General features: G+C 40.9%; 1 protein-coding gene across 1 annotated transcript; it reads left to right on the top strand.

Moving 5' to 3' along the window:
- Nucleotides 1-2,217: 2,217 nt before the first annotated feature.
- On the top strand, nt 2,218-18,620 carry LOC107103702 (spore germination protein 270-11-like). Its single transcript, XM_015403501.1, has 8 exons — nt 2,218-2,343; nt 6,034-6,255; nt 6,335-6,466; nt 6,850-6,879; nt 10,524-10,603; nt 10,766-10,859; nt 10,968-11,057; nt 18,316-18,620. Exons 1-8 carry the CDS (start codon nt 2,316-2,318, stop codon nt 18,618-18,620), a joined length of 981 nt encoding a protein of 326 aa, XP_015258987.1. The 5' UTR covers nt 2,218-2,315.
- Nucleotides 18,621-19,178: the final 558 nt, after the last annotated feature.

Here is a 19,178-nt window from a genome sequence, read left to right as displayed (position 1 = left end):
AGGAATCATTTGCAGATTTTTTCATAAGAACAAAAGACAAACAATTATTGTTCGAGTAAAATGGAGGAAAAATTAACTCTGGTTTTAGTTTCTTTTTACTTGTCAGCAGGTTTCGCATATTTCAATTATGTCAGGGTTAAAAACATCCAAGCAGAGAGATGCTGGAGTCAGATATTAGTGACTAATAGTACACTTGCCTTAAAAACATGCTACAGTTGTTGTTCCTGTTTTTAGAGACACTAATTAAACTGCTGCTGAAGCTTAGGAGAACCAGAACTGCAAAAATACAAAAAACTAATTAATGGCTTTAAGGTTGCATATTTTCTACCACTTTCACCACTTGGTGTGAGTCATTGTTTTCAGTATTGGTGCTTTAATATTGGCAAACCTCATATGCAGCCAGCCTTTCTGACAGGGCTAACGATAAATGCACATGCAGCCATTTACTGTTTGAATCGTTAGCTCTGAATAACCCCCAACAGAAACTTTTTTTTTTCATGCTTCATGGTTTAAATTTGGTTTATATAAACTAACCAATAAGTCCATGGAAACCCTGTGAAACTCAGCTGAAAAAAATACATCCAAGTATGTGGTTCAGTCTCAAAACAAGACGTGTTTTGTTTTGTTTTTTTCTGCTAAAGGTTTTCTCTTCCTCTTATTTTACTGTTGCTCTTCTGTCCCCCTTTGGCAAACGTGTGCATACAGTATGAATAGTTTCACAAGGCCAAAAGAGAAATAACAGCAGAGGAAGCTGATTGTGTGTGGGAGAGTGTGTGTGTGTGTGCTTGTGTGTGTGTGTGGCAGGGAGGGGGTAAAGAGAAAGAAAACAGGTTGTCAGTGTGGTTGAACAGCAAAATAGCATTTTCTCCCCTGGGCTCAGCCTCCACAGATGTTTCATTCAGGCCCCATGGCAGGGCCAATCTAAAAAGTGCTCCAGCCCGACACAATTCAGCCCCTTTGTGCACTAAAGGAGAGAGCTCGGCCCACTGTTTACTGCTCATCCACCACTGCAGCCCTCTTGTCTGCCCCCCTCCTCACACTAGCAGGCCGAACAATTGGGGAGGGTCTCGCACAGAGCTGGGGCAGTGTGGCAGGTCAACAGAATGGGCTGTGAATCCTGTGCCTCTGAATCCTCCGGGTGGGTGGTCCAGCTCTCTCTCTTCTCTCAGTCTCTCCACACATTTGCTCTGAAGCAAACCATCTCCTCTCCTCTCTCCTCGACTGATGCTCCTGTTCAGGGTCCATGACGTGGCGATAGGTGGCCTAAAGCGGAAGCCAAACGGGGTCTTTCTGCAGGATTAGTTAACTCCCTGTCCCCCTAACTATTATGGAGGGTCCCAAACAAACCCGGTCAGGCTAGTGAGCAGGAGGGGGCTGCAGTGATCCGCGTAGAGCCTGCCCGTGACTGGGTGGCAGTTAACACTAATCCTGCAACTGATTACCATTGGCATGGGCAAATAAACAGTAATAAAATTAACCTCCAAGGCCGTACATGCACACACAAAACCACACAAGTAGAGTGACAGCAACACACTTCTGACATAACAAACACACTGTGACAACTAAAAGATTCTGAAATAAGCTATGCAAGTTTTTCATTAAACACAGCGATCAACCATTAAATCCATAAATATTAGATATTAGTTCTGTTATATTATAAGATTATTATGTAGTCTTATTCTAGTAACAAAATCAATCTATAAAATAAATGGATCTAAGGGGTGGACATATATAAATACCTATGAAGGTATTATGCCCTGTGAAGGACTGGGACCTGTCCAGAGTACCTTGCCTTTCACCAATAGGCTGCAGGAGATGGGCAGCAGCCTCCTGTGAAGAAGACTTGATGAAAGGTGCTCTGATAATGTGGAGCTGGAAAACATCTGATGGGTTTTCTTTAGTCACAGTGACATCTAGTGACCATAAACCCAAATAGCACACAGAACTATTAGACAACATTTCCAGATCTAAGGGACATGACAATAGACCTAATATTCTGTGTGGCACAACAACAAAATACATGAAATAAAATAAAATCTTGAATTCAATCTGATAAGTTTAAAAAAAAAAATTAAAAGTCAAATGAAGTAACCAAACGGCCTTTTTTTCAACCTGTTTGAGCAACAGTGTTTTTGAAGCATCCTGTGGTCAGAGGCGTTCGTCCTTTTTTTTATTGCATCAGCTGCATCATGCAATACCCAAGCTTTGGGGGAGGAACAGCATATGATGCATCACCTTTGAGTACAGAGCTGTGCTCTTGATAACTCTGCCGGGCTTCTGGACTCCATCGACTGGTGCCATCAAACATACTCATAATGTCATCAAGTTGTTTAATTTTCATTGGTAAGAAAACATTTTCATCTAGATTTGATAAAAGAAAAAGCTTTTGATCAGGAGATTACACCTTTAAGAAACAAAGTACTAATTTTGGCTTTTAAATCTAAGGTTTTCTAATTTGCAGGTGTAAGTTTTCATTTTTTATCATAGATATTCATGTTGAGCATTCTTTAAACCATTTAAAAGAGAAAAGTATTTGTAAAAACGCTTGTTGTTGGTCTGTTTTGTTGCATATTTAGCCTTAACATATAAATATATTTTGAACTTTGAAATGTTCTGTAGTCTTCATATGATGCATTTGACCTACAGTAGGATATTTTGAGTTTTAATGCCACAGTGGTTCTGCGCTTCGTTAGCTTCCTGGTTTTCGTTTTAATTGATAGATTAAGAAAAGCAGAAGTGTCTCTTGACACTAAAAAACAGATTGTACATTGATTTAAACAGGTAAGTAAGACAATCTGCAATTGGAATAAGATGATTTATATTTGAAATAAAAAAAAATACTCTTTCAAAATTTTTCAAGAGCATTATACCTCATTATTTAATTTAAATGTAAAAATACACATTCAATTAGTAGATCACCTTAGTTACCTGCTAAAATTAAGGACAAATTCACTTATATGGATTCCTCCTGTATTTTTAGATCAGCATTTGCAGGACATCAACTTGATTCTGCAACATTTTCACAGCATCAGAGTTATACAATGTGACCTGTAGATGATTAATGCAGAACTGAGAAAACTTACAGGTATGATTTATTAGCCCAAGAGATTTAGTGGGGGCAGAAAATAAGGAAAGAAAAAGAACTGTGATAGGAGCCAGACATAATACTTACCATCTGAATAAGTTGGAAACAAGGAGTCAAGGGATCAGATGGTTGAGATGGTTCAGTAAAAGGGATGGGCGATCTGTGACAGAAGAGTAGCTCCTATAATAAAGATTTCTCCTTTAGTCAAAAAACATCTTGAACTTTTAAATCGAATCTAAAATATTGTGAGCTGAGGCATTAAGCTGTTTGGTAGAAAGTCTCCACTGAATCGACATTTTATTAGATATACTCGTTCAGTTGTTTTGGGTTTTTTATTTGCTTGAGACCAATCAAATGACAGGACCTTTATATATTTAGGCATCTAGATGGAGTGAGAAAAAAAACATTTAAAGTTTAAACTAGGAATCCGAAGCATGAAGAAAAGAGATCTGACAGATGTTGAATATGATTTTATCGTTGATAGAGGTGTCAAAAGTATTTATGTTTAATACTCAAGTAGAAGTATATATCTTTTTAAAAGCGCTTTTGTAGAAGTTAAACAATGAACTTAAGCTTTCAACTCAAGTAAATGTGTAAAAGTTTTAAAACTATTTAAAGAATAAAAGTAAAAGTAATGCAGAAGCTTTAAAACTTATGCTGCACTATTAAATTAACATTTTTCTACAATACTAGATGACAACGTCCTTATAATTAGTTTTCTTAGTTTTATAACTAATGGTTGCAGTGTCAAATTTAACTTTGTATCATATTGAAAAGCTATTTATTTTGGTATAGGGTGAACAACAAGTTGGTGCAGCAGTGAGTCCAACCACAAGAAATGAATTGTCTGGTTGAAATAAATACAAACAGGCTATAACGAAAATTTGCTTAAATTAAACAAAACTAACAAGTCTATTTTTAAAATGTAAGGAGTAGAAAGATAATTGCAAAATTATTTAAGGAGTAGAAGTAAAATATTAGTAAAAATATTTACTGCAGTAAAGTACAGATAGTAAAAAATTCCACTAAGTATTTGAGTAAGAGTATTTGTACTTTGTTACTTGATACCTCTCTCAGTAAGTGTTGCAGTGTTAAAGTAACACTTAAAGAATTAAATTCAGAACCAATGCGGGTGCATATTATCCCATTCTGAATTACTGTTAAATTAACTCTACATATTTTTTTACCTTAGTCCATTTGCTGTTGTAATAACTCATCAATGTACTTTGACAGTGCATATTTAACAGTGTGGAATAACAGTGTGATTGTTTAAACAGACAGACTGCTCTTCGATTCTATTGGGATTTCTCAGACTGGTTGAGAATACCTAAACTATCCTGTCAGCTGCAGCGGTGTAAAACAGAGCTCAGAGGAAAATGGCAGGGCTGGTTGGAGATGATATAAAGTGCAAATACTCATATTTCATTGTCGCAGTGTACACAATGTCTTGTCTCAATACTCAACACAGAACAAGAAAGCAGCAGGGCTGCTACAGTAGAAGAACCCACAGGGGCGTAGTTCACCTGTAAGGGCGTAATTTACACTTCCTCACCAAAATCTGAAAGGAAAAATGTCACATGGTCAATTTTAGCTGTAATATTTAGATGACAGAGCTGGACTTCTGCATATCAACACCTCTTCCAGGACGTATATTGCAACACTCTCCAGCAAGGGTTCTTAAACTCCAGTCCTCAAGGTTCATTGCAGCCTTTAGGTCTGAGTTATAGTCACTCTTAAGGGTACAGCACAGGTCTACATCAACTGTGTTCAAGCATCAATGAGCGCTGCATGTGTTTATACTTAATGCTGATGTTGGTACAATATTTTCTACAAATACATGGGACAAAACACCTAAGAAGAGACTGAATGTGAGAAAAACGGCTTCACACACACCAAACACAGCGGCATTTCCTGTTGAAAAGATTTTTCTTTTATCAACGTAATTCTGTTTTTGTTTTAGACTGAATAAAATCTTGAGGAGGAAACCAACTTTCGACCTCTTTGTAAAGGATATGCATCTCTAAAACTTTAGACTCTAATGTGTCAAACTTTGCAACTCACATTTGTGTTTTTCACCCTGTTTCTGTTTGTTGTTTTCCTTTCTGTGACTCACTTCCTTTTGTTCCTGAAATACTGAGTTATTCCTGTTTGTAAAATCTGTATTTTGGTCATTTAAAATGGAACCGTCTGCAGCAAGTTACAAACAGTCTGAGGTGCACTACCATGCATCACAAAGGCGCACAAACATTTATGTTAGCTTGATGCCTTCTGTATTAACCATGCTTTAAAAGTGGATCTGCTTCAAAACAAAAATACCAAACAAATAAATCCTATAATAATATATAATAATCATTTAAAGGAGTCTAGAGAACATAGCTGCATGAAAAAAATGCTATTCAGCCATTTTACCCAGGCGTGTAGAAGCAGACTCACATCCTAAAGGTCCAGGACATGATACCTCAAGGACCAGAAGTCAATTTAATTCTGTTTATTTTATTTGGCACCAATTTACAACACATCATCTCAAGGTGCTTTACAATTCAATTCAATTTACAGAAACGAAAGGACCAAGTGTCCCAGTGAGGTACCTCTTAGATATTGACAGTTTGTTTGAGCAGCTTTGAGCCTCACTGGCTAATTGGGCTTTGGTAGGGATCCCATTTTGGCCTCTCTTGGGCTAGTTCACAATGCAGGATGGTGCTGTACCCAGTTGTTGGAGGACTTTGAGATGTTCTCTCCTGCTCAGTGTAGGGGCTTGTGCCAGATGCTGAGTCAGGGTCTTCATTGCTCTTCATCTCTAAACATAAACCCAGCGTTTTTAGTTGAAGAGTTGACCAAACTATTTTTTTCAAGTAAAAGAACATGCAAGAGGTTAAGGAGGATATTAGCAAAAGAGTAATAATTACATGCTATTCATATAGACTCTCTAACTGTCTTTTTTTCTGTAGGGTTGGTTTTGACCTCAGTTGCTGCAATGAAAACAACCCCGGGTATCGACATTTCAACTGTCAACGATACTATAACTGGTTACTCTGATATCACCACTGAAACACCCCTCCCTACTACCAACAGCATTGGAAACATCTCTGAAATCCAAACTACCAGCGAAAGCATGACTGAATCTGCTAAGAACAGAAGTAACATCCCAACCCAACCAGAAAACAGCAACGGTGGTTCTGAAAGTCCCAAAGATTTAGTCACTGTCTTTTATTCACTTTTTAAATATAAATGTCTGTATGTTTGTTTTAGGGACTAACAAGAGCAATTCTGAAAGTATCAGCCCTACAACTACTGTATTCATAGCGCCTTCAACTACGCCTGCTCCCTACGCAGAAAAAACAGAAACTTCTACAAAGACGAATCCACCCACTACCCCAAAGAGTAAGTATTTGTTATATCTTGGAGAACATTAATCAGAGAACCAATGAGAAAGGTTCCAATGAGAGAACCAATGTATGAGACTGTACTGTATGAGGCATACAGTATGGTACAGCACAAACTTACAAACTGACATTGTGAAGAACTTGCAACCAAGAAAAAGATGGAAGTACAAACAGTTTTTTTGAATGGCCCACAAATAAGTGTTTAGTAAAAATCAACATACTTGTTGCTAGGGAAGCAGAAAAAAAGCTAAAAAAAAAAGCAGTCCTGTTTTAATTTAACTGTAAACAAAGTAAAATGCAATAATCCCAACATAAATTCTTTTTTATTGTTGTTTGTGAAGTAATAACTCTGGTTAAATTGACATATTGTATGTCTTACAGGTAAAGGTTCCTCTGCAGGCAGTAATGCAGGTGAGATTTTTCTTAAGTAAAAGTAGATCAGAAGTTGAAATAATTTTTCTAATTAGAAGACTCTATTAATTAGTCCAGATTACTGTAAAATCTAGGCATTAAGCCATGTCAATTTTTTTCTTCAAATTCTCTGCTTATCTCTATATTCACCCTTCATCACAACAATGATTCACTTACATCTCACTGAGGACATTTATTGCAATGCCCAAATCTTCTTATTTTTTTTGGAACCTTTGCATCAGCATGTATAACAAGAGGGCATCGAATTGTCCATACACTCCTGAAGACCTCTCGTGCAGTGTCCACCCATGTTTTGGATGGTTTTTCGTTGTCTTCACCACAGACTCGGAGGAGCTGGTTCTCATCCGCTGCTTCACACCAGGGTGTGAACTGCCCCATTGCCTGCTGTAGGTCTTGGCTGGAGGGAAAAGGCAGAATTATGTCACCTGAGTAAAAAGCAGGGATAAAATCCCCTGGTCCCAGACCCCCTCAGGTCCTTAACTGCACCAAGAAAATCTCATCCATAAAAATTATGAAGTGACAGAGGGTGCTCCTGCCAGAGTCCAACATGAACCTGGAACAGGTCCGATTACTAGCAATGTAGACCAAGCTCCAGAGCCGGGTTTACTTGCTAATTCACGTGGTAGCATTCAGCGCAGTCACGTCTGATCCAACAAGCCGAAACAACTCTGTTTACATCCGATAAACATGGAGCAGCTGTGGTGAGAGGGAATCGGACAGATTAAGGGCGAAACAATAAAGCCCGCTGACTATGCCCTGGCTTCCTTACATGTTGCTCTCCATTGTTTACTTTCCTTATTTCTGTCACACTGGTGACATCATCAACGCTAACTTTAGGTTTAACAAAGAATTAAGGGGAACAAACGGTGGCTCTGATCCCTCCTACTGGAGGTCACCTGAGGGGTTAATGGTAGTTAGGGGGTTCTGATGGGTCAATAAACCCGCTTGTCAGAGTAGTTTCGGTCCCATTGAAGTGTTTCCCCTAATTATTTTGTACACGCAATGTCGGGGGGAGAGAGGCCGAGCAGCTTGCCAATAGGGTTGAGACCCAGTATTTTTTGCCAATCAGAAGGGAGCCAAAGGCTGATTGTTAGCGGGTTGGCCGATGTTTAAAACACATGTTAGCCCACTATTTTCAGTGGAAAAGAGGCTCATGGGGGACATGGTGCCTTCTCCAGGTACACAATTAACATGATCTGGTTGGGCAAACTCCCATGAACACTGGAGAACCCTGCAGAGACGGTAGAGCTAGTCCACTGTTCCAGGGACAAGACCAAAACCACACTGCTGCTCTGAAGCTGAGGGTTGGCTCATCTCCTGCACCATGGCATTGGTGTGATCCCCTGAAAAATTGAGCATATCCTACGCCCCCCTTCTTATTACAGGGGAACCACTACCCAAGTCTGCTAGTCAAGGATTGTTTCAACTCTCACACAATGTTGAGGAGCTACAACAGCCCAACAAACATCAAGAGATCTGAGCTACCTCAGAGACTTATTTAAGGGAATGGTTTTCATGCAGCCTGCCTTTAGCTGTTGTGTTCTGTGGCTGGCTGGTTGTTGTTTTTTTCCTACTGGTCCATTCCACTTGCTCACTGGGTTCAAACCAGTTTCTGTTTCTGGTCATCATCTGGACTGCCTTTGATGGTCACCAGCATGTTCAGCCAATGTCCATCTTTCAAGCCTGTTTAACTTCCCACCAGCCTCCAGCTAATTTTATCCCCTGCAACACTGTAAAATTCGATTATTACCGTATTTTCACGACTATAAGGCGCACTTAAACGTCTTTTTTTTCCCTCAAAATGTGCGGTGCGCCCTATGGTGCGGTGCGCCCTATGTGTGTTGTAACTGCGACTTTTGAGACCACCTCATTGAGGAGATGATGGAAGAGTGGCTGAATGTAAGGAGACCAGGTGTTTTTTTTCCACCCCTCACCATCGCTGTTAATATGTAACTCCATGCGTGCCCATCTCACAGCTGATGTGAAAAACATGGGGAAACAAATTAACGCTGTGCTCGCTGTTCAACCGCTCGACATCGGTGTGAACCGGACCCAGCAGGTGCAGCAGAAGCAGCGAGTTTACATGCAAAGTCAATGGTTGACGCGCATATAGGTGCAGCAAAAGGTCCTGCAGCGCGTTTTGGTGCAGCACGTCGGGAGCGTTTAAGCATCTGATGCACCGCCAACGCGCTGCTGCTGCTCAGATGGAAAAATTGAAGTTTTGCTGCTGGACGCGCCGCATCAACCAATCAGAGAAGCTGATCTGGGAGCTGACAGCGAGACAGACACAGCGCTCTGATGACATATGATATTAACGCAAATGAAAAGGCTGGGTGGATGCGTGGCTGAGACAGGTGTATGTGAGAAGACTAGGTGGTTTTTTCCACGCATCACCATCGCTGCGTGCCCATCTCACAGCCGATGTGAAAAAAAGATGAATCAAATGAACGCTGTGCTCGCCGTTATCCCGGGGGTCTGACAAAGGAACTTCCACCGCTCGACATCGGTTTGAAGCGGCCGTTCACAGTAAGGCTGTGAGCGGCGTGGGAGCGATGGATGACAGACGGAGACCACAGTTTCAGGATAAATGGAAGGCAGCGCCGGGCAAGTTACGCCACCATTTGCGGATGGATTGTAGATGAACTAACGTGTCTGCTGGCTCTGTTGTTCAAGCTTTCGCAAAAGCCGGCATTATTTCTGAGGAGCCGCGCTGCACGGAAAGTGACTCTGACAGCGCAGAAGGGGAAACTGGCATGTCTGATTTAGCGCAGCTGTTTTATTCAGAGGAATGCTGAGGATAACAGAGGATGATGACTTTGATGGGTTTGATTAATACTTTGTAATAAATACATGAATAAAGCACAATCATACTCAGGTTTGCTCCCGCTGTATTTTTCTCCCTGAAAACTTAATTCAATGGCAGCCTCTGGGCGGGTCTCCTCCTCTTCAGCGCGGTGGCTGGCAGGTGTTTTTTCATCTAAATAATCTAAATCTTGCAGCTATATTTGCTGTGATCAGTGGGAATAAATAAGTATAAATATGTTTTTAAGTGAGAAAGGCCACCTGAAAACTTAATAATTGCAGTCAGTTCATCCAGATTATCTATTTCTGTCGGAGGCGCTCAGACCCCCACATACCAGCGGTGCACCGACAGTAGAAATCCTTTCGTTCACCGCGGCTGCTGGCAGGTGTTTTTCATCTAAATATTTTTAGCTGCAGGCACCAGGATACCGGTAATAAAAGCGAACATATTCCGTCGGCAGGTTTCAGGATTTTAAGTTAATTTAGGAGTGATCACAGCGCTGTGTCATCTGCGATGTGTCTGTCTCACGGCCAGCTGCCAGGTTTGATTAATACTTTGTAATAAATACATGAATAAAGCACAGTCATACTCAGTTTTGCCCCCGCTGTATTTTTAAATACGCAGTAGAGGTATTTAAAGGTAGTAGAGGACATGCACCTGTATATAAAAAACGCGCCTTTTAGTCCGGTGCGCCTTATGGTCGTGAAAATACGGTAGATTCTCTGTCAGACCCATCACAGATGATACAGTGTGATGGAGACAGCGGGATTATGGAACATGAACCGTTTTCCTTTCTTTAAACTAAATGTTTCATCTTCAGGCATCATCCTTCTGGTCGTAATCCTGATTCTACTTCTGGGAGTTGCATTTGCTTGTTTCGTGGCACGGAGAAGAGGAAGGGTAAGAGGAAAAGGCTTTTAATTCAGCATCAAACTATGGTGGTCGTATTTTGAAGAGCTAACTTTGCTGTGGCTAAAGATGAGGAAATCTTTCAGATTAAGGTTCCAGACCGTAACTAACTAACTAACCATAACTACACTCTCTAACTGCTCTCTTTTACAGGTCTACTCAATGAATGTTCCCCCCCAACCTGATGAAAACATCCCTCTCAGCACTGTAGAGCCTGAACTTATTGTTGAGGCTGCGCCCCAAAACGGTCACTGCAGCAATTTTAAAGAAATATAATCTCATAGGAAACATGAAGAGCTGCCAGAATTATGATCTTAATTTATAAAAAGTAACACATTTCTTTTAAACTTTTCAGGTCTCAAAACCTTTGAAAGCACAGAAACACAGGCCGCAAAGGAGCCACAAGAACCAGAAGTTGCAACTGAAACACATGCAGAGAAGAAAGGTGTGTTTGTAATTGTATTTTTTCAAATTCTGCGAGAAACAGGAAAGAGTGTTTCAAAAACAGAAACTCCTGTGGGTATGAGTTACAAGTTAACTCTGTACCATTTTCCTTCCTCTTTCTAATTAGTATGACAGCTCAGTGGAAGAGGAAGTGTAGTTCAGATTGCTCAGCTACCTATCTGTTAACCATCTTAGCTGCATAACGTAAGTGTGATAATGCATTAAAAACTGTTACAGAGTGTTGCAATGTATAAACCATTAAGCAAAATGACAAAGATAGCTTACAAAAATTACACAGTACCTTAAAAAGACATATTTTAATGCAGTTGCAGTTTAGGACGAAATATTTATTTTCTGACTGGATTATATATAGGAGCCAAGCTGAAATTACACTTTTAATCTAATCAGTGGCCTGCAATGAAATATTAACAAATGTACTTAAAATGATTATGAAATAGCAACCATCCATCATCATTTGCTTCAAAATGATCTGACACAGACTAGAGGGAAACCGCTGCTAGCAAGATGGCAGCTAAAAGATAAAACTTCAAGGTAAGGAGTTAAGCTGCAGTTTGTGTGCTGTTTAAATGCTGTGAAGATTCCCAGTCATCCAGGTCATGGTCAAGGTTGAAAGGTTCAGTTTAGGCAACTTGATGTGAAGTTTTCTAGAGGACGTTTCGCCTCCAATCTACGAGGCTTGTTGAGTTCTAACTAGTGGCAGGGAGCACTGAGATTCATATACTGTAGGTGTAACAAAGTGGGAACAAAGGATGGCACTGATTCATCCTACTGGATTGGCCAAGGAGCACACCTGAGGGGTTAATGGACTTCAGGGGGTTCTGATGTGTCGTTAACTCTCTCGTTGAGAATGGTTTCGGTCACACTGCCTCATTGAAGTGTTCCCCCTAATTATTTTTACACCTACAGTATATTAATCTCAGTGCTCCCCACCGCTAGTTAGAACTGAAGAAGCATCTTGAATGAGAGGTGAAATGTATTCTAGAAAGCTTCACGTCCAGTTACCTAAACTGAACCTTTCAGGCTTAAGCTGCGGTTAAAAAGAAAATTAAACAAGTTAAAAGCGTCTGCTCCAGAGTCATAGTTTTGCTCATCAAGAGAAGGCTGGGATAAATGCATCTGCTTAAAAGATGAGACCAAAATAATATTAGCAGCAACAACATCGGGACCAGGACTCCTCTTCATTTCAAGATGCACAATAAAGGAGAGAGAGTTAGTTATTCAAGTTATTCAAGAAGATCAAGGATGAAACTAAGGACTGATGCAAAGTAATTTCATCAAATGAGCCCTCTTCTCTTCTGAGAAGAAATCAAGACAATCATTGGCCTGGAAAAGACAATGGGAGCACTCCAACAAGTTCCCATCCGATTGCTTCTCCTTGTCAGGACCAGGAGTCCTCACAAATGTCAAGTAATAATTCTATAAAGAGGAAGCAGTTGACTTGTCCCCCACAAGTAACCCTTTCAAACAGCTTGCAGTCAGGCAACTCTACAGGTCTTTAACATGCGATGAGGAAGATGTGGTCTGTTTCCAAAAAGAAGATGAAAAAGATAAAAAAGCAGAACCATTTACAGTTCCACAGTGGGGAACTTCAGGAGTTTCCAAAGCAGGTAATGATACATTTGCAAAAGAAGAGAACTGCAAAAGGAAAAAAAAATATTGACAAGAAAAACTGCAAAAACTAACAGCAGAGGCGTAAAGAACATATCCATGGTTGTTGAGAACCATGAGGTAATGAAGTGTAGTAACTGCTGAGAGGAAGAATCCTTGATAACTATACTTTGTACACCTGGCGTAGAGCAGTCTGCCACTTCTTCAACTGCTTCATGCATGGAGTGCGAGACCTTGTCCAACAGTGATGCAAACTACACCCTAGAGGACTGCAGATGCAACCAGAGAATAAGGGAAGGTCTTAAAGGTGTAGTGTCCAAATGTCCGCCCTAACCCCTAAAACCCTCAATCACCATATAGTGGACTTAGTGAACTCAGTTAACTTACCGTTTAGACGGATGATCACTGATTCTGCTCCCCGATGGTCACATAACTCCTCCTCCACCACGCGGTGCCTGCGCCGGCGCTGTCAGGTAGCGACAGCCTATGGGGAGGGCTGGCTGCTGTGACAGCAAATCCCATAATGCTTTGCAAGGAGAGCTCTCTGCGCAAAGCATTCCGTGGTATATCTGACTCTTCTGAGACTTTTCTTTTCTTCTCATACACTTCTTCTCTCAGACACTTATTCTCTTATGACCCTCGGCCATTTTCAAAGAACCGTGGTGGGAAAGGTGAGCTTGAATGACTGTCTGAAACCATAGCTCACCACAGATATACGCCTGAAAGTGTGCATGCGCACAAAAATATAGCTAACAGGACAAACACAGAGGAAGGCCTTACGTGAACATAATTATGATTGACAGACTGAATGACAGTAAGGAGGACCACTTATTTTGATGATCCACCCAGAAAAAGAAAATCCTCCATTATACCTTTAAGGTTTGCAGACTACAGTCCAAAGCATCTAGAGTTTAGGAATAAACAATGTGAAGTTTAAGCATGCAATGAAAAACTATCAAAAGTACAGAAATATTTTCAGATTCTTTATAAGGTTAGAGTTATAAGTAAAAGGAAGGGATAGTGGAAATAAAGGAAAAAAGAATTTAAAAAAATGAAACCACACAATGCAGAAGTTTTGTGACTGATATTAAAGACTTTGGTCTTTGGAGTTAGAGATGGTTCTTTGAAGAACAAATGTATCATCATCATCATCATCATCATCATCATCATCATCATCATCATCATCATCATCATTTCTGTTTCCCTCCATAAAATGAATGGGTGTGACTTGTAAGACGTGGAAGGGGAGAACTGCCCGGCAGTACTCTTGCTGACCACATGATGGAAACAGAGGCTCAGTGAAGCTATTGCTGATGCTTCATCATGCACACAGCATGGCTTTGGTTCTGTTAAAAGCTGTACATCTGTGTGTGAGGTCTGGGTAACTTTATAAGGCTATTTTGTAAATCTGTAAATTCAATTTAATTCATTTTATTTATATAGCGCCAATTTACAACACAAGTCATCTCAAGGCACTTTACACTTCACTAGATCATACAGTCGAATTGATTCAAAGTTTTCTTTCAAACCCTCACACTAAGCATGCTTGTAGCGACAGTGGAGAGGAAAAACTCCCTTTTAACAGGAAGAAACCTCCAGCAGAACCAGACTCAGTGTGAGCGGCCATCTGATGAGGCCGACTGGGGTTCAAGGAGAAAGAAGCAGAGACACAAAAAGCAGCTGTAAAAGGTGGCCCCGTCCAGGAAACACACAGCCAGGCAGGATGAAGAGAGCACATCCAGCCATTCACGGTCAGAGAAGCAGGACTACACTGAAAAACAGGCCAATCTCCAGCATCTATAAACAAAGGTGTTGATGGCAGCAGCACAGCTGATATTTCTCTCCAGGAGGATGTCACAGCCAAGCAGGAACAGATGAAGCAAAGCTACCATGAAAAAAAGCAGAGAGTGCAAAGTGGCAAAGATAAAACTTTTTGCAACTTGGTATGTTTTCTGATTATGCAGATTTTGGGCCTATAACTGTTATTGTCGAAGTTGCATTTGCTTGTAAATAAGCAAAGGCTGGATCTTTTGCTTTGAGGTGTCTGTGTGTTAGATTATTGCAGTAAGTAGTGTCTGGACATGTCACCCTGCCTTAAGCCTCATTTTACACCAGTGAACGGTGTGAACCGCACGCAGACAATATCTTGTTCTGCTCTTCTTTGTTTTGTTTTTCCTTTTAAACCAGTGTACTGTAATTAAGACCAACATTGGTGGTTATTTATGGTCGCGGTTAAACAAACCTAGATGTAGAAAAGCTATATTTTGAATTGAAAAAGCTTCCAGAATGGGAAGCGAAACGTCTTCAAACTTGGAAACCAAGCCCAGTGGATTGTTTTTTTTTACTTTTTTGGAACGACTATGACCTGGATGACTGAAAATCATCACCAGCATGTAGAAAAGCTGCAGTAACATGAGGCATGCATTTTCTTGTCATCACAAGAAGTGTTTCTTCCTCAAAACAATTACTTCACTGCTTGTGACGATTTTCCTTCCACAAAAAAATGTAACCCACAACATTTGCATGAGAGGACATCGTTGTGGCAACTGCAGGCAGAAAAATAAATAAAGCAATTATATTTTAGCCTTTAAGAATTAATATGGAAATTTAAGAGTTGTAACTTTGTGAGATAGAATAAACACTGACAGGAAACATTTACGTGGCCTTACCAGATAATGACGTAAAGTAGTCATGGAATATTTAGTTTATCATGTCCACCTCAACAAGGAACTGCACTACGGTAGCATTAAGATGCTGAATAGAGATGCAGGTAGCAATCAGAAGTAATGTGTTTCTTGTATTCTGTTAGTAGATCAGTGTCTGAAATTCTGCCCATCCAACACCAACGGCCTTGCCATGTTTCTGCCTCTTAAATCAGCTTTCTTTACCCTCCTAATTTATCAGTTTGGGCCTGAGCAAGTCTTCTCTAGAGGCCTGAATGCAGGAAGTGATGTAATAAATGTAGAAATGTCCACCAAACAAAAAAAAAGTACAGCAAACAGCAAAATGTTGCAAGTGGCAAAACAAAAAACACTTAAAAGGCTTTTAAAAAAGCTAAAAATAAGCTTTGTATAGCAGTAATGCTATGGGGGGAAACAGCCACCCACTCACATGGGACCAGACCTTTGATAAGGACATGAGCAGGATGTTCAGAGACATTGGCCAATTTTCATTTCACAAAAACACGGATACAGACTTCTATTCTCACCAAGTCCGTTCCTGACAAGAACACAGGAAGTATGGACTCAGGGAGAATGGGAGCACACAGAACAAGTCTGTCTTATTTGGAACATAAGCGAATTTGTGTCATCACCACACTTAAAGCAGAACTGTATGACTTTTAGCCACTAGGGGTGCTAGACTCATAGTTTTCAGATTTGGCGCCCCTGCAGGCCACTGGTAGCACTGCGCTCTCTCTAAATAAACCAGTCTCCCTCCGTATTCTAGTTCTGATAGCAGAGCACTTTGGACCCTTAGATCTAGAAGTCCTGGTGTTTCTGGCAAAGACGAGGAAACATTCACCACTCTAGATCAGGGCTGCCCAAAGTCGGCCCTTAAGGGCCACTTTTTCACAGGTTTTAGAGATTTTCCTGCTTCAACACAGCTGATTCTGATAATTGCAGGTAAGTAACAGCCTTTTAATCAGCTATCAATAGAAATCAGCTGAGCTGAAACAGGGAAACCACTAACACAAGCAGGACAGAGGCCCTCAAGGGCCAAATTTGGGCAGGCCTCCGATTAAATCATCTATCATGGAACCAGAAATTTGTCTGGTCAGCTAATGGTCAGAAAAAACAGCAACTGTTCTGCTGTTTAACTGGAGCTCATACTTATGGCGGCACTCTGTGTCACATGGCCCATTTAATGAAGGATTGACCCTCTGAGGTGAAATATGAGCAGCCCACATGGAGCATCGACGCAGTGATAAATATTCACCTGAAAAAATAAGTGATATCTCCGATTCAGCTATTACTGAACCTAGCTGAACAAAAACATATATATTATATAATATTGAAAAGAAAACAAAAATTTTTTCTTCCCTCCTCTGGAAGGCATAACATTGATGTTGAAGGGTCAGGTTCACAGACAATAATTCATAGTAATTCATAGCAGAGTTCCTCCGAACTCTGCTTAGCCAGAAACTGGAAGATGAGGGGAAGACAGACTTTTAGATTCAGGCTCAGTGGGAAATTGGAGTTGTTAATCTTGAAGGAGAGAATTTGTTGCCACTCACGTTTCCAAAGAAGAAGAGACACTTAGACTCCAGTCTGTGTGTTGGTCTTCCAGAGTTTGTTTGGTTCGGTGGAGGGCGGAACAGGGTTTACCCAGAACTCGGACGGAGTGGAATGATACAGCCGCTGGTTGCCACTCAGTTTTCCTGTGATACTTGAACGGGTCGTGGTGAAGATGATTCCCTTACTCAGAGAGTGATCTCAGCGTTCTCAAAGGCGGCTGGATTCAAACCTCCTGTTTGGAATCCGTTGCTCAGTGTAAGACTCAGTTGATCCCCTTTGGGAGAGGGCGGTCCGAAAAGGTCCAGTTTGCAGGAAGGCAAACCACTATATGCTTAAGATTTGAACCAAATGTCATACCCTACTCTCTAGCCAGATAGATTTCTGATTTTTGTTTCTCCTTAAATGTAAATGTTGCCACTAGCTGGTCCTACAAATCATCCTCCTAACATTGCTCCCTCGACCAACGGAGATACAGCGATTTGTTCCTGTGACTACCCATGTTTTGCGAGTCAGAGGAGGACACATTGATCTCTTTCACAAAAAGCATGGGATGGTTAAAAATGCACCTTTTAAGTGTCCTCTGAAAGAGTTTACAGGCATTGTTGAAAAGAAATGGAAGTAATGTGCCTAATAAAAAGGCAAGTCCAGTCATTGTTAGAAGAGCACAATGGCCTAATGCAGCCTGTGAAGGTACAGATGAGGGATTTGATTCAAATTCGCAAAAACAAACCTCTGTTCTGTAGTCAAAAGCAAATCTGGTTCCATGATGAAACATCCACGGCAGATCCATTATAACTTTCCTAAATGGAATAAAAAAGCATGGAAACAGTTGGCTTTCAGAGATCATGAGCAGATCTCCTTTGGTTATCACCTAAAGAAAATTCTACCCCAGCAGCAGAGTACCAAACTAAGGGCCCAAGTTAATACAAGCGGGGAAATTCATTACTTTATGGAGTGACAGATTTATATCCTGATCAGCAAACATCCCCTAACCTCAGCCTTCCCTGCTTTGAGAACTGGGTAAGAAACTGACAGCGCTGCCCCACTTTCCCACGTACCCCAAACAGCTGCATAGCTTTGGCTTGTTAGGAGTCACCCAGTAATCAACGGCCTCATTATAAACCTGACGGCCCCCTAAGAATGCAGACGCATAAGAGAATTACTGCCTGGGCTCAGAAATACCCCAGGCTCTTTGGGTCAAAAGGTCGTCATGATTTGGTGAATGACACCATCAAACCTGCAACATTGTGAAGTTTAAATCATGGATAATTATTGAGTAAATCAACAGTGCGCTCTCTGCAGTAGCTTACACCATATTTTTATTCTTACAGGTACCAAAATAATAGGGAAATACCTTTTTACTAACATCTTGAATCAATGTTTGATTGTGTTCAGAAGAGGCTGCCCCATCTGCTGCTGCACCCAGCTCTGAGCCTGCGGCTCCACCTGAAGCTCCAGCTGCAGCTGTTCCAGACAATACTCCTGAAGCTCCGCCTCCGGACAGCTCAGAAGAGAAACCGAAGGTGGATGATGCAAAGCAAAGCCCCCCTGCTCCTGTGGACCCCTCTGCAGATGAGAAAACTGATGATGAAGGTGTAGCCTCCAACAAGACTTCTGTGGAGTCACTGAAGGAGACGAACGAGAACAACAGCAACAGCCGCAACTTCAGCTTTAGTCAGAGAAGAGGTATTTATAGTTGATGGTAAAAAAATCTGAGTCTTTATTTGGAAATTTTCTTTTTCTTTACAACATTTCTTTGACCTACACACATATATGACTTTACAAAACCTTTAGATCACAGAGGGAGACTGGTTTATATAGCCACTTAAACGTGGAAGTTAAAGGTCACCTATTGTAGCTAAATTCAATTCAGTTTATTTATATAGTGATATTTCACAAGACCTGTCATCTCAAGACACTTTACAGAGACAATTAGACCACATCGTATATTCAGGTTGGTTCAGATTTTCTGTCTAAGACAACCACCTAATTGAATTGAAAGCAATCCCTCAAACCAAGCATGCTTGTAGCGACAATTGAGAGGAAAAACTCCCTTTTAACAGAAAGAAACCTCCAGCAGAAAAAGGTTTAGTGTGAGCGGCCATCTACCGAGGCCGACTGGGGTTCAAGGAGACAGGAGCAGGCATACAGACAGAATCCTAGAAACAAAAGGCAATTACCAACCAGAGGCGGCCCCATCCAGGAAACACACAGCCAGGCAGATGAGCTCAGAGCCACTTCCCATGTCAGAGGATGAA

Source organism: Cyprinodon variegatus, unplaced genomic scaffold (assembly GCF_000732505.1).
Source record: "Cyprinodon variegatus isolate N-32 unplaced genomic scaffold, C_variegatus-1.0 Scaffold1509, whole genome shotgun sequence".
In the NCBI taxonomy this organism is placed as follows: domain Eukaryota; kingdom Metazoa; phylum Chordata; class Actinopteri; order Cyprinodontiformes; family Cyprinodontidae; genus Cyprinodon; species Cyprinodon variegatus.
Note: the sequence above shows the minus strand (reverse complement) of the source record. Positions and strands in the feature narration are given on the sequence as shown.

What these genes read in the sequence shown, in the direction of transcription:
- LOC107103702 (XM_015403501.1), top strand. Translation starts at nt 2,316, where the DNA reads ATGTCATCAAGTTGTTTAATTTTCATTG. An exon ending in AAGTTGTTTAATTTTCATTG is followed by an intron (nt 2,344 to 6,033) that starts GTAAGAAAACAT and finishes TTTTTTCTGTAG; the next exon opens with GGTTGGTTTTGACCTCAGTT. An exon ending in TCCACCCACTACCCCAAAGA is followed by an intron (nt 6,467 to 6,849) that starts GTAAGTATTTGT and finishes TATGTCTTACAG; the next exon opens with GTAAAGGTTCCTCTGCAGGC.